Genomic DNA, 14411 nt, shown 5'->3' with positions numbered 1-14411 from the left:
TTAGAGTTTGGTTACTTTATCGTTGTTTTGATTTGATGTTTTGTTTAAAATACTAGATATAAAGTACAATACGAAGAAATTTAAATTTTTAATTACTTACCTTCCTTGTACAAACTTGCAGAGTTGTCACATAAAATTAAAATTCCAAAAATTTGGAAGTCTCTACAATCATTCCATTCACACTTTACTGGTCAGGGAAGTGAAATTGTGGTTAAATCTTAATCCCACGTCCGATTCAAAAATGTCAGATATAAATTAATTTGACATGTTCATTCAAAAAATGGTATACACGGCCATTCTAGGCAAACCCAGATAATTTGGCGCATAAAAAACATAACGAATAGCAGTTCCAAGTTTATTAAATTAAACAAAAATATCTCTTAGCCCAGCAAAACTTAACTCAAAACCTTAATTTTTGGAAGAACCATTTGTTCTTACCCTGCTTGTACCTTTCTTCAAATTTAACGCGGGTCTGGAAGCGGATCTTTTTCCGTTTCATGGGATCTTTGAGATCTTTTGGAGCCGCTTTTAGGTCTGTCAGGTCAGTCACTGAATAACGGGTGGGCATAAGATGATTGTAATTAAGGGTCTGAAAATAAAATGCATTAGAGGAAAGATCATTTGCAGCATGAATTTGAGAAAAATCTAAAACTTAGAAAGTGTGACTGTTAGTTCAACAAATACTTCTTTAATATGTTGTGACAAGGGGCAAAATTAAAATGCTTACTTTGACAAAAGGCTTGATTTTTGATCTCTTATGCATTTTGGCCTTTCCCATACGCTTATGGATTTTTCTGGGATACCTATCGATGCCTGCCACTAAGGCATGCCCATAGGGTTTGTCTCCTGTGCCTTCGTCATAGGTTTTTACTACTATGGCCTTTCTTCCCGCGTATCTGCCCCCAAGGACTAATACGACTTTACCTGGTTTCATAATTTTACCCATGTTGTGCTAAAATGATTAACGGAACGGTACTGAATTTCTAAATTAACAAAATTGTTTTCTCCTAAACATAACCCCAAATTAAATCGAAATAGCAGGTTAACTCTCTAGAATAACGAAGTTTGGGGAAAATATTTGTCCTAAATTTAGCAAAATTATTTATTACAAAAATACAAAAAGTATATTGTGAAAAAAGATTAATATTTTCCAGGATGATTAAAGATTTGAAAATAAACATACTTCCTTTACGTTTCCCACTAAAAAGAGATATCGAATAATTTTAAATGTTTGTTCATAGAGGGCTCTCTGGCCATAGTTAAATAATTAAGTTTTATTTCTTTAATCCATGCCAAAGACTAACCACAGATGAATTCAGTTCCGAATTTGTTTTCGAGCAGGGAATTTATCAGGAAAATCTGGAGTACTTGCAGTTTTTGGGGACGGAAAAATCTGTCGGTGCCGGTGTCGGTTCATTATTAACAATAAGTAAGATTGCCTTAGGCCTCAACTATTGGATGCATAAGACGCATAGCGACAACAAATGAACTTTTGTTAGGAAATAAAAACACTTAGTGTTTTTACATTCATTTAATTCCATAAAAAAATTATTTGGTTAGTGTTTGTTATAGAATTGGTATTGTGCATTCTCAATATTAGGCCGCCAATAGTCGTTATTAATACTAATATGTGTCTTAACTGCTATCAACAGCAAAGTGCCAATTCCAACCTTAAAATTAGAAATAGGTTAAGAATTACTTACAAAACTGCAATTAATAGTTTAAGCTGAAAGCCCCAGTCTAAATTTATTTGATCGTTGGGCAACCACCCGTACATATTATTCAGTTATATTCTGTGATGGGGGACTGAGCATGGCTCGGTTGGTAAGGTCTTAGAGCTGCCAACTGGAGTGGCTGAAGATCGTGGGTTCGATTCCAACTATACCAATTAGTTGATTAACGCAATAAATAAATACAAAAATGTCTGGGATATTTGCTAATTCTTAAAAGCACAAGCACAATCAACTAAAAAGGTTTACCGTGACCTCACGTATCCTCATCGAAACAAATTTCATGCGATGTTTGTAATGCATTAAATTTTCCTTAAATGGTAAATCTCTATTACGGAACAATGTAACTGATATATCAAATCTTTGGATTGAGATAAATAATACAATGTTGGACAGTCGCTAACGAAGTTTTAAAATAAAAAAGACCGTTATATAGTGAAGTAATTTCTTCATTAGTTATTTCGGTTCTCAATAATAGATTCAAGTATTTTTAGGGGAGACACTCTGAATATATTGGCCTGATTTTGTCGTGTCGAAACATATTTTTAATTTGAAAAGATGTATCTATGTTGCTTACATATAAAATTAGGGTTAATAGGTTATGATGAAACCATATTTAAACAGCATAAACCCATTGTTTATTGAGTAAAGGAAAACGACAATATGGATATTAATACTCGCGTAACTGATATCTTCTTCACCGGTACGCTTTAGACTGCTCTGGACTAAGTTGGAGACAAAAAATATTTTTTAGAAAATTCTGCAAAGAACTTCTATTGTGAAAATAATTATCTCCCTTTCTAAAAGTATCATACATACCTGTTTTGAACCGTTTTGGGGTTAAAAGAAAGAAACTAGAATAATACAATTTAAGCAAATATCACTATTTAGTAGAAAGCCATGGCGATATGTTTTGACGAATGAATTGGAAGTATTTATTAAGGAATTTGATGGTAATTGGATGTGGCGAATTCATATTCCAACAACGATTTATTAATATAACAAACCAAGTGGGGGTTTCTGTAAAATAAAAGTGCGAGTTGCTTGTTCTTGTAATCTTATTGCACTTCAACTTGAATATAAAAAAAGTTAATACATTTTTGTTTGAATATGAATTCGCCTTTTCAAAATAACATATATTAGTGAAATAAATTCTTTGATAAATACTGTGTAGTTGAACGACCGAACTAAATCGTCATGCCTTACTACTAAAAATTGCATTATTCTACTTTTTTGCTTTTACCTGCAAAACGATTCAAAACCAGCATGGTATGTTATACTTTTAGATCAAGAATAAATCGTTCTTTTTAGTGCACCTATAAAAAACGGTAAAAGTCACGCTCAATTTACACTGTGCATAATTTACCGAAAATGTTTGAAATATAGTTTATTTCCATCTGTGCTTTTCCAAGAAATTGGCTGTAAAGGCTGTATAATATGTTGAAAGTCTAAGTCAAACAAACAATTCTTGTCTATAAGATTATTGACATTTTTGACAGGTTTTTTAATAAGGTGTCGCCCCATAATAGACGAGTCACCCGGTCCAGGCAGTAAATACCTGCAGTGAAAAAACTTTCTAGAATAGCCACCACAGGGGACGTAATCGGATTCTAGAATTTTCGTATTCGGGTATTCGTTGAAGAGTGTTATTGGTAAATTGGGCATCACAAACGCATAATAATTTATTGTAAAATACATATTATTATTAAATAATGATCAAGTTTCAGAGCAGCGTTGGTGACTTAAAAAGAGATACAGCAAAAACCATGTATCTAAAAACACTCGAAATTAAAGTTTAAAAAGGTATTCATTCTAGTGATTCGTAATATAAGAATATTTCTCAAAAAAATGAATTTACAATGACTTTTTGTCTTGGCCGCTTTAGTCAGAAGTTTTTCCGACCCAAATCTTTACAATTACTTTCCGAGATAGGGCCAAGTGGCCACCCGGTACGTCTTATAACGGAAAACCTTAATCGCAAAGAAAGCGAAAGCCGAAGATTTTGCAACCTTGACATGTTTTCTTTTATACATATATGTTTAAGTCGGTTTTAGGTTTGTCAACTTTCACTATACATTGTACCCGAATATGGCGGATTCGTGCGAAAAGAAATGTCGTAGTCGTGACCAAAATATATGTAACCGCTTTCATTTTAATTCGCGGAAACAAGGTTTGCCCTTAAATAACGACAAGTAATTTTTACGTTTCATTTATTTATTGTCACGGCAAGAGGTACAAAAATATAAACATTGTATTTTACAATAATCTGAGTTTGGCACTCTTTCCGGGAAGAACTTCTACAGCGCAGAAAAAAGCGATACAGGCATCGTAAAATGCAAAAGAAAGTATAATACAGCATAGAATAGACGACTAAGCAGCTAAACGCGATACCAGAGACGCGCAACAATTAAAAATTACATCACTATATGTCAAAGACAATCGATTATCTTCGGAAGACTAGAAAACTTTGCGCAGAGAATCGCTCGATCGTGAAACGCGAGAGACGGTCCTAATTTTTGCCGACTTGGTCGATTTGACCTTGCAAATTGTTGACCACCTCCGGTGGAAATTGGTCTCCCAAAATTTCGAAAAGGTTGATTTTTTGGTCGCCCGGTATGCTTTCGTAGGCTCCAATTTCGATGCCCTCTTGAACCTGCAAAAGACATCATAAATCAAGCTTTTGGGGCGATATAGTTGTCAAGAACGCAGATCTACTGTGAGACATCTTATAAATTTAAAACTAAAATCAATAGAATCAAAACTAAGTCAATTATCCTTATCTAAGGACTAGTCGATCTAACTGCGGTCTTACCATTTTAAAAAATATATAAATTGAATTAAGTTACTGTTAAATCAGTTACTACATGACCTCAAGAATTCAATTGGATACGAATAGAAATCTTGGATTCTTAATTAAAAATGCAAAAAAAAAAATCTGGAAGAACTCACAAAATTCTTTAATTAAATATAAGTAAATGATTGGAACATTTCAAAAGAAATGCCTTAAATTTGCCAACTATATTCTAAAAGGAGAATCTGCTTTATCGATAACTTAGAACGTTACTCAGTTATTGACATTAAGTTCGATATACCTTAAGTGACCCAAAGTAAACATATTATGAAGGCTACAGGACGTTTACCGCCAAAAGCACACCTAGAACTATCCAGTTGAAATCCCCAGTCCTGACAATGGTTACATAATACTTACTTAGCAATAACATAATATATTTGAAATACACTATAGATTAAAATTATAAAAACCAGTGCCGTCCCGGGAGGAACCTGAACGAACAGTCAGAGAAATGTATGCCACTGACATTTTTTACGTCTTTTTGACTCTTGAGTTGGTTTCGTATTTGCTAATCATGACAATTAATTTTCCGTGAAATTTTAGCTGTTGAATTTACATCCGTAATTTGAAAATAAAATATTCTTAGATTTTAAGTTCTTCCGTAAGAACTTTTTGACAAATTTGATTCGCAACGGTACTATTGAGCAATAAACAGAGCGATTCATGTCATGCGCCCAGTAATAAGTTTCAAAGAACTAAAAAAGAAGAGTTCTTTCAAATTTATTGCAAAATTATTACACAATTTATTCTGGAACGGTACCGTTAATTGAAAGATTTTCTGCATCTCTTTCTGAAGGAGTAACTTGTTAGGCGTATTGCAAGCAGTTGTAGTTAGATTTTAAGTTAGTTTTTAATTTGAACTAGTAAATAAAGGACTCTTTTGGTGATTGTGTAGTAGTTACAGATAATATAGACTATCATTCACGACCCATAGAGACTCCAATTTCATATTGGAGATAATAAAAAATTATATAGTAATGTATACAAAATTTATCATTGCAAACTAAGTCTAATAATAATAATAATAATAATAATAATAATCTTGTTGAATTTATACTTCTTCACTTAATCCACAATTGCGGTACATTAATTATATGTTGTGTTAGGAGGTAATAACTTAGTAAGAGTTAACAGTTAAGTCTCTAAAATATACAAGCTAAAAAGGAAAGAAATTGTTACGGTAAGATTTAAAAAAGTTTAAATTTTCACGCCTTATACCGTAAAATTTAAGTTGGTATATAAGAAACGTATGGCCAACATAATCACAAGTTTTTCAAAAGTACAACAAGGTCACAGAGGAAATAACTTTAATATCACTAGCTTCCAAAATCGCGACAGTTACTTTCAACCTACAAAACTTTATGTTTATCAAAACATGATACAATTCTTTACTTTACCAAAGCCTGAAAGTTTTTGCAAAATACAATTAGGACAGTAATAGGTCGAAGATTGTCTGCAGAATGGGAGTTATTTTCGCAGATGTTATTACAAATAAGATATCAGAAGACCGAGAAAAAGATATTATAACAGTAGTGCCTAAAACCTGAAGTAAATGTATTGCGGTTGTAGACCCCACTTCGGTTTAGCTGAAATCAGTTTTCTTTTCTGGGAAATTTATTTTTCGAGACTTAAAATTGACTAGTATAAGTCTCTATGGAAATTTTTGCTAAGTTATGGGATCACTTACGTAACATATTTACGCAAATATAAATAGCCTAGATCTGGCGATCGTAGTGTTTAAGCTGAAAAGGAAATCTCTATTATTACGTTAAATTTATTGCACGTATTAAATTCTATTGTTTTCAGCTCGCTGCTTTAATATTACATAAATACAGTGAGTCAAAGTGAAACTCATACACCAGTAAATAAACAAAACCGTTATATATTTTTTTATTGAGTAGGTAGTACAAAAGTTGATTTAAATGTTTTGATTCGCATAAACATAATTAAGAAAACAATATTGTTAATAAAAAATAAATCGCATTCTAAAATAGATATTTTATATTTTCATATCTTTTTAATACTTCTTTGACTTTTAAGACGCATTTCAGTGTTAATGTAAGTAAGTATAACTTTCTTTAGATTGACGATGTTGGATATTGCGCATTCCGATAGCTTTTTCCAAATATTTTCAATAGCATTGATATCGAGCGACTGGAATGGTGTTTTCATTGTTTCTGGATATAGATAAAGAAGCCGTAACATGTGCCTTGTGCCTCAGGTATGTTAGTAAAGTAGTTTTAAGTTCTGCTTTAATATGTTCAGGTACATTTCTTAGTTTCACAATCTGGTGTCCAATAGACCAAATTTACCGTCAACCAGATTTTAAACATTACAGTTTTCATACTCTGATTTTGATATTTCTGCTCAAATGGTAAATAGTTCATGTTATTAGATCCAATCTACCTTATAAGTTGTGTTTTTCTTTTTCATATTGTTCTAGTCTTCCCATATTTTATGCTTTTTTTATTAAATTCGATTTTTTTACCTTTTAAAAAAATCAATCAAAAAAAAAATCAGAAATTATGAAAAAAAATTGCCGTGTGCTGCAAGTAAGAAAGTAATGTTAATTTTTAGTTGCAGATGGGCAAATAGTCGATTTCTGAAAAAATGTTGACTCTAACTAATGTACACTTAGGTTAGGAGATAAGGAAACTGATAATATTTATCGATGGACCTTCGTCAACCCTGTACTGTACATCGATTAAGTTTTTGTTCAAAAAGGAAAATCCAGATCTTTTTCGTAGTACATAAAAAGAAATAAATGAAAAAATTAAAAACTTGCTCCCCATAAAAACATAAACTAAAGAAGGATACATGTGTCCAATTCGAGTTGAAATGAATGAAATGGAAGCGAAAGAAATTCAACAAAGTGTGGAGTCACACCCAAAGAAACGAACACATCAGCGGGTAAGTTAAAAGGTTCTAAGTGAATTATAGTAGATACCTAGTGTATTTGTTATTCGTAATTGGAAATTAAATTACTTGAAACTTTTCCTAGCGTTTTTTTGTATTTATCTTGATCCGACTAATTAGTACTTTAAAACTCCACAAAAAATATTTAACTCGAAGAATTTTAAATAGTCAACTAGTGATTGTGATTAAAGCGATATTTTTGTTATTTTCAATATAATAATTCTATAGATGCAATGTTTCGTTTTCAGAATACACTCTGGGTTTTAATGGAAAAAATTAAATATTAAATCAACGACCTAGAACTCGTGTTAAACTGACATGTAAATATATTATTACGTGTTTTATAATTTAATATTTGTACTTTATTTTTTGCTAATGAAAACTCGTTTATGGGAAAAATTATGAGTTATTTTAGGGCTTGCAAACATCATTTTTGAGAAAAAATTAAAGATTTGTCGGAAACGATTAGGCTTAGGTATATGACATTATACTCTTCAATTTAAAATGAGGCTGGTATTTACCCCAGATGAATGGAACGCCCTGTATATATGAAAATTAAAAAGTGAAAACCGAAATGTATCTAAGCAACTTCGATTTTAATTTCTGAGTTAGGGGGGTAGGTAACCTTATCTCGACGCCCTGTTACTTGAGAATTTCATGAAATAAAATTGAAGTATATTATTTGTATTCGGATACATACCTTTTGGATTTGCGCATCCTTGGGAATCAAGAAAGTGTTCTGAGCTTGCCTAATTGCCTCGTTCGTATAAGCTCCGCCTTCTTTCTGAGGAAACGCCGCTGCCACTGCGATAACCGTCAACGTTGTAAATATTGCCCACTTCATTCTTATTGTGCACCTATATTCAAAACAGGCACGAATTAATTATACAGTCACTTTCCCGTCAAATTATTTTAACACGATGCGATTATGCAACGCATAATATTTAGTCAATTCTCACAATTAGTTTGCCTACAAAGCAGTTGAAAATTTAAGCGGATAAATTAAAAAACTTAATTTTAACCTAATCAAGCAGTATGGTAGTTCATAAAGTAGTATGGTAGTCATAATACGTCGCGGGTGCTGATCCTTAAGGGTGTGGTTCCTTAGATGATTTTAACATCAGCAAAATTTTTTAAAAAACTATAAATGATCGACTTGCATTATGCATGGTAATTGGAAAATCGTAGTTAAGACAGATTCTTATTATTATATTATTATCTATATTAGGCACACAAATGAACTCTGTAGTATAACTTGAATGTACTGATAAAACACAGGCTTTTGATGCTCTCGATCTGTACTTATGTCTGTACAATGCCTTGTGTTTGGCAACCGTATAGTCCAGTCCCTAATATTTTCATATAATGGCATAGAAATGAACACTTAATTTGTACTTAATATATCCGAAAAGTGGTGGTCGGCTTAGCTAAATATTGCTATGCATTGAATGTGAGCAGCAGCGCTTAGACTTAAATATGGAATTCTCTTTTGGGGCACTTCTTCTGATTTTGGCAAAATTTTGCTTCTACAAAAAAGTGTAATATCTTTGAAATCAGCTATCGCGATAGATGTAGGACTGCTTTTATGGAAAATAATTATCTGATACTTGTTAACATGTATATGTACTGAATTCTTTTTGTATTTAAGCAGAGAGGTCTGTTTATTGACTCATAAACATAAACATGACTATACAATCTATAATAGTTTTGCAGAAATTGTTCACACGATTGAGAAAGAAGCGAAAAGCACACCTATATTTTGCAAAAGGCATTTCATTCAATGAATGAAAAAATCTTTAGCGATAACAGTAAATAAAAATTAACATGTTTCATGTATTGCTTCTAATATATAAGTACGTATGTGTATATGTATTTGTATATACAGATGACCATTTGGAGATGTTTTACATTTTTTTATTTTTTAAAGATTTATTTCTATTGTTAGTTTAGACTACTTTAGACTATGTTCTATGTCACTGGGCTGTGTTTTTGTTTTGTTAACTGTCATTATTTGGAGGAAATGAACTATTATCTATCTATCTATCTATCTATCAATGTAGGTGCGCTATAGCTTTGGTAGAGACCCACAATGCATAGAAACAATATTCACATGGGTAAATTAATGTTAAATTACGATTTCAAAATACCTAAATGAGGAAACATCTTTGTTTTATGTATATAAAAAATAAAGCGATTGAGGACCCACATTAATATAACTTTTTTCTTAAAATTGTTTAAGAAATCACACGCTTATATATAAATTTTTTAAAAAGTTAATTAATTTTGCTTAATAACTTTCTCTCTAGTCTGCGGATTAACTGTAAATTTAGCTCATTATCGTTGTTATTTTGTATTATACAAATCAGAAACTTCTCCGTTCAGGTTCTTACGTTGCAAGCAATTTCAACTACTGTGATATGATATATTGCCATATCCACAGAAAGTACAGAAATCCTATCCTCGTTCTGCTTATCGGATTAAAAAACACCAAATTATATCTTATTCTCAGAAAAGGATTACTATAGAGCAAAGAAGGCAATTTCACTTTATAATGTTCTTTCGCACGCATAACAACCAATTGTCCACCGCATTTAGCAAATAAAATAATCTACAGCACTGACATTCATAACGTATGTATGTTTCAGGGAAGTTTCACCTGCTGAATGTATCGCCTATATAAAAACATCCCTCTTTAGTACAACACGTTTAAATTAAGTGAGTTTAGAAACTTCTTTCTAATGAAATGCTGTTCAGTGGTTCCGGATTCATCAATAAGAGTTGGGTTATCCTTGCTTTGACTGATTCCAATATTGTATTGTAATTATATATTACTTATTAAAGAAAATTCATTAAAAAATTGTTTTTGATAATTTTATTTTATTTTTGATTAAAAAAAAAACATATGAACTAGAATCAGCTCTTAAATTTTTTGCTTATCGCTTCCGGACACCCTCTATAGTTAATTCGTGAAACATTCCATAAGTCTACAACGTTGTTTTAATGAATTTTTCAATCCTATTCATTTCAATAATTGAAAAACTCAAAACTCATAATAAGCTGTTTATTACTACACAAATTAATAAATGCTATATTAAGAGCTTTAGGTAACGCGTCTAGCTATATCCAACCCCCCCTGTTTAAATAATCAATTATGAATGCTCTTTTGTATATCTTCGTTATTTGTGTTTATTTTAAATTATATTTAAAATTGGGATACAAGTTCAGCGAAAGACTACATCGATATAATATTATTTTTCTAATATTATTATCATATTTAAAAAAAAAATGTTTTTGATTTTTCGTATTATACATTTGCACAGTGTCGTTTTGTTATTACTCTTACTATATCATTATTATTCGGTCACCAAATTACAAAGCGTTTGTTTGCTGATATTTAGAGTGCCCATAATTACCACAAAGAAGATGATGCGCGTTGTCGACGGGTCGCTTTCACTATTAACTACAAAAAAAACTTACCTTCAACGAGGCCAATAAAACAAAGACACAACACGAAGCAATTCCGCCAGTGAATTTCAATCTGCATCTTATATAAGATCGGTTACATCTCCTACTCAAGCGTCGGTCAACTTTCCCCCTAGTTTTTCACAGAAACCCATCTCGAAACGTGGACCCATGTGACCTGAATGCGCGGATCTTCAGTTTTAAATACTTTTAAAAACAATTTTTTCGCGATAGGAGTAAAATGCAACACTCGCGTCATAACATGTCCGTCCGCAAATTTGTTACAACTGGTAATATAATAATAAATCCGTTTCTCAGAGACGCTAGCCATTTTAAGAACGAACTTTGCCAACAATTGCCGGAAAGTCACTATAATTCTAATTTCAACGTACGTCAATCTGCCACTCTCGAGACCATCATCATGGGTACAATACTACGCCTATGGAACACGGTTAATACCATTCAATTTTACAGTTCAATAATGATTTATAACCATATAGCATTAAGAAACAGCATAGGCGTTTCGCTCCTGGCTCTCTTTTCCCTCTTGCCGCCATGTAGACGGAATTTTGGGCAAAGGCAAAAACTGCTTCAAACGCTATTTAAAAAAAATGTTCTTTAGATATAACTAACTTTTTGTTGATACTTTGAGTTAATAAACGTCTTCTTCTTCTTATTATTATTATTAATTAACAGAGCTGTCGTTACATGTTATATTTTTTTTTGTGCGGGAGGGAAATTACTTTGATTTAACTGCACACAAAGGAAAACATTGTTAGACAAAAATTGTTTTAAGTTATTTTTTGGATTTTTTGATAGGCAGATATTAACTTCTCTGGGTGATTGTTTAAAATATTTATGATTATGTAAATTTTTGCTATCGAAAGGTAACATTCAGATACTTTAAGAAATGTCTAATATCAAATTTCAACTCAAATCTTTTATTCGTACCGATAAATACGTTGTTAATAAATTTAGTATTAGAAAGTTACGTTTATCATAATTATTATAAAACCTTAAAATAGAGTAGTAGTGGTGGACTGCGATATAAAGCTTTATTCTCAACAATGTCATCGACTTCGACATGCTTTCGTCTGAGATTCGGCTATTTTGATTGAAATCATTACTATGTGAAGGGAAGGTAATGTCGATTTAGACGCATTCGTCATTCGAAAAGAAGAGAATGAAGAGCTACGGCGGAAATATTTAAATAATTATTTAAAGTGAAATGGTTGTTTTACAGTCAAAGGCAAATGCAAGTCGGTATGGTGTGTCTCAAAGTATATTGTCTTGGGTTTTGACGGACCGTCCGCCAAAAACTAATTACGACCTTCATACCTATTTTTAAATATAAAATGAAACATATCTAAAGCAATACATAACGGCATTTGATTAATTTGAAATCGCTCAGTTAGTTTGATTACAAAATACGATGGATTTATTCAAGAAAATTATTACCTAATAATTCCATTCTTCAATAATAAGAGATTTAATTCATGTACGCATTTTATGTACGAGCGTACAAACCGAAATTCGTAGATCTCCTCATCGCAGCTTGTTTATCAGGCTTCCTCAGGGGCGATACGAATCTGGAAGTTTCGAAAAAAGGCTTACATGGTGAAGTTCGAACACCCGGAGACAAGTACCAGAAAAATTGAAGCAGAATTAAATACGGATGCATCAAGGAATGTAGGATATTAAAAAAACAACAGTTATATATATATATATATATATATATATATATATATATATATATATATATATATATATATATATATATATATATATATATATATATATATATATATATATATATATATATATAGTGCCTTGTAATGTTATAAGAAATAATCCAGGAATATTCCAGCGTATTGGGGACTCAATGATGTGGAGATATAGTATGTCGCCAGCCAGTCATTTCCAAAACTTACAATAAAATCTGTATTTTTGTTTTTTCTGAGGGTGTTGTTTATTTGTTGTGTTTATATTTGGGTTCAATCAATATTTCTTTTCAGTTTCAGAAATGTTAATAATTAAATTATTTTTTAAATATTAATTAATAAGGTAATTGATAAATGTCGGTATAAAATACAACTATTTGACAGGACCCAGTGAAATTATATTTAATTTTTTTATTTGGAAATTGTACGTTTAATGGAAAAATTGCTGGAAACAAAAAAGTTTCTAATAAATCTGTCTATTAAAATATTTTATTTTCACTGTCATTTAATTTTTAATTAATTAAAGTAAGTGTGTTTTTATAATAGTAATACTTCCCTAATATTTTATTGTTCTATCTATTTTCGTGTTTAAGATTCAATTTAAGTATGAATCTTTAAAATCAACAGTGTATAAGAAAAAAAACACAAAATTAATGTTTTAGAAGGGTTTTTAAACCGAAGAGCATATTGTCAAGAAATTAATGTTGGGTATTTTCAACATCTAATACAATAATTTCTTTGACAAGTCCTGTTTCTATAAATTTTCTATCAATTTTACTCGCTGCGGATCTTGTAATGGGTCTTTCTGGATATTTTGCGTTAAACAAATTACAAACTCTTCTTAAGTTCTCGTTTTGTCTTTATATGCGCCATATACACTTTCTTTACTGAATTGATGGAAATGTAGTGGTGACAATTTAAGAACTTTACTTGTTTATTTCAAAATTTGTGCATTTTATTCTTTTGCTTGCTTGACGAAGAATTCGAAAATGGAGTTAAAAAATGGTGCTTTATTTAAAAAAAAAGGAAATTGGTGTGGCCATCAACTTTTTGATATTTTATATTTACTACAAGAATGCACAAGAAAAAAATATGATGGACATGACTATTCGTCTTATCCACCTATTGTTTTGGTCTACCTTTTTTTTCTTTTTGTTGGCAATGTTGGCATCCACTTCATTATTTGTTTGGGAATCCGTTCTTTGATCATTCTTTCAACGTGCTGATTTTAGCTGTCGTTCTTGTATTTGTTCTAAACTTACTTAGAAAGTTAATAACTCTAATGTAAGCGTTTTCATAATTTTTGGGAAAAACTAAGAGCAAGCGTCTTCTTTAGTATAAACAACTCAGAAATTATACAAAACACGCCATAATACGAGAAAAATTAGCTTATTTTAATTACATTTTAAATAAAAAAGATAACGAATTTTGGAAAAGTGCCAGTCATCTTAACTTAATTAAAAACAAGACTAAAAAATTGGCAGAAAATTTGTTAAACGCTCATCAACTTAATAAATATTACCGACTCAGTCTAGCAAGAGAGTATCCAGTATTACAATTACAATTAGAATTACAGTCAGAAAAGATGCCGGAGTTTAATTTTTGACTCTGTGACATAAGTGATGTAAAAAAATATATTAACGAAATTAAAACTAATGATATGGGTGATAATTAAATCTCTGTACGAGATTTGAAGTTATTCTTGCCATTTAATATAGATCATTTGATGAA

At 31.1% G+C, this 14411-nt stretch overlaps 2 protein-coding genes across 2 annotated transcripts; both read right to left on the bottom strand.

Moving 5' to 3' along the window:
* Positions 1-341: 341 nt before the first annotated feature.
* Positions 342-1247, bottom strand: LOC132703313 (large ribosomal subunit protein eL27). Its single transcript, XM_060672485.1, has 3 exons — positions 1184-1247; positions 728-952; positions 342-589 (listed from the first exon to the last, which is right to left on the bottom strand). The coding sequence occupies exons 2-3, from the start codon at positions 944-946 to the stop codon at positions 401-403; spliced, it is 408 nt and encodes a 135-aa protein (XP_060528468.1). The 5' UTR covers positions 947-952; positions 1184-1247; the 3' UTR covers positions 342-400.
* A 2662-nt stretch (positions 1248-3909) lies between these two features.
* Positions 3910-11121, bottom strand: LOC132703254 (uncharacterized). Its single transcript, XM_060672401.1, has 3 exons — positions 10975-11121; positions 8198-8354; positions 3910-4383 (listed from the first exon to the last, which is right to left on the bottom strand). Exons 2-3 carry the CDS (start codon positions 8339-8341, stop codon positions 4240-4242), a joined length of 288 nt encoding a protein of 95 aa, XP_060528384.1. The 5' UTR covers positions 8342-8354; positions 10975-11121; the 3' UTR covers positions 3910-4239.
* Positions 11122-14411: the final 3290 nt, after the last annotated feature.

This window comes from Cylas formicarius, unplaced genomic scaffold (genome assembly GCF_029955315.1).
Source record: "Cylas formicarius isolate icCylForm1 unplaced genomic scaffold, icCylForm1.1 PGA_scaffold_6__28_contigs__length_40554024, whole genome shotgun sequence".
Lineage (NCBI taxonomy): Eukaryota > Metazoa > Arthropoda > Insecta > Coleoptera > Brentidae > Cylas > Cylas formicarius.
The sequence above is the reverse complement of the archived record's forward strand: the minus strand, read 5'-3'. Positions and strand labels throughout refer to the sequence as shown.

Coding starts and splice junctions, on each gene's coding strand:
- LOC132703313 (XM_060672485.1), bottom strand. CDS start 946: ATGGGTAAAATTATGAAACCAGGTAAAGTCGTATTAGTCCTTGGGGGC. Junction 590..727: donor AAATCAAGCCTTTTGTCAAA/GTAAGCATTTTA, acceptor TTTTATTTTCAG/ACCCTTAATTACAATCATCT.
- LOC132703254 (XM_060672401.1), bottom strand. CDS start 8,341: ATGAAGTGGGCAATATTTACAACGTTGACGGTTATCGCAGTGGCAGCG. Junction 4,384..8,197: donor AGGATGCGCAAATCCAAAAG/GTATGTATCCGA, acceptor TGTCTTTTGCAG/GTTCAAGAGGGCATCGAAAT.